Here is a 617-nt window from a genome sequence, read left to right as displayed (position 1 = left end):
CCCAGGCGCCGGCAAGAAGTGGCTGTGGGGGGCAAGGGCTGTGGTGGGGGAAATAATTTTATTTCTTCAGAATATACAGTTTAATTCCTCTATCTACACGTATTTACAGGGTTAAAATAACGTTGGAAAAAAGTCTCTGGCAAAGTTGAGGTCATAGATTTCAAGGCACCATTGATAGTGTCCACAGCTGAGCAACAACAAAAATAATAATAATAATAATAATAAAATAAAATAAAATAAAAGAGGGGCGGGGGGAGGGGGAGAGAACCCCCCCTAGGTCCGTCTGTATAAAAGGGGGAGGGGGGAGTTGCCTTTGAAATGCAATAAGTTACATGCACAAGCGTTACACATGGACCCCTTTGTCTGGTCTCCCTCTCCAACCCCCCCGGCCGCTGCTTCCAGCCCTTCCGACGGCAAAACCCCGGCGTCCGAGGAGGGCCAAAGGCCCAAAGGAAAAGCAAGGGCGAGGCCCCCCCGAGCGGCCCCTAGTAAATCGTCCCCGAGGCGAGGGCGAGCGGGTGCTGCAGGGCGCCGTGGGGCTGCAGGTGGGAGCCGAGCGCGCTGGCGCCCGGGCACCAGGGCGTGGAGTTGTCCAGGTAGCCGGCGGCGGGCGGGGG

The 617-nt window shown here is 55.8% G+C and overlaps 1 protein-coding gene across 1 annotated transcript in view; it reads right to left on the bottom strand.

The window, feature by feature from the left end:
• Positions 1–46: 46 nt before the first annotated feature.
• DLX5 (distal-less homeobox 5) overlaps positions 47–617 on the bottom strand; it is a 3,400-nt gene continuing 2,829 nt past the window's right edge. Inside the window, exon 3 of the mRNA XM_025209019.1 lies at positions 47–611. Within this exon, the coding sequence (XP_025064804.1) occupies positions 486–611 (126 nt within the window). The 3' untranslated portion in view covers positions 47–485. The remainder of the gene's footprint in view (positions 612–617) is intronic.

The sequence above is a fragment of the Alligator sinensis genome, unplaced genomic scaffold (assembly GCF_000455745.1).
Source record: "Alligator sinensis unplaced genomic scaffold, ASM45574v1 scaffold196_3, whole genome shotgun sequence".
NCBI lineage: Eukaryota > Metazoa > Chordata > Crocodylia > Alligatoridae > Alligator > Alligator sinensis.
The sequence above is the reverse complement of the archived record's forward strand: the minus strand, read 5'-3'. Positions and strand labels throughout refer to the sequence as shown.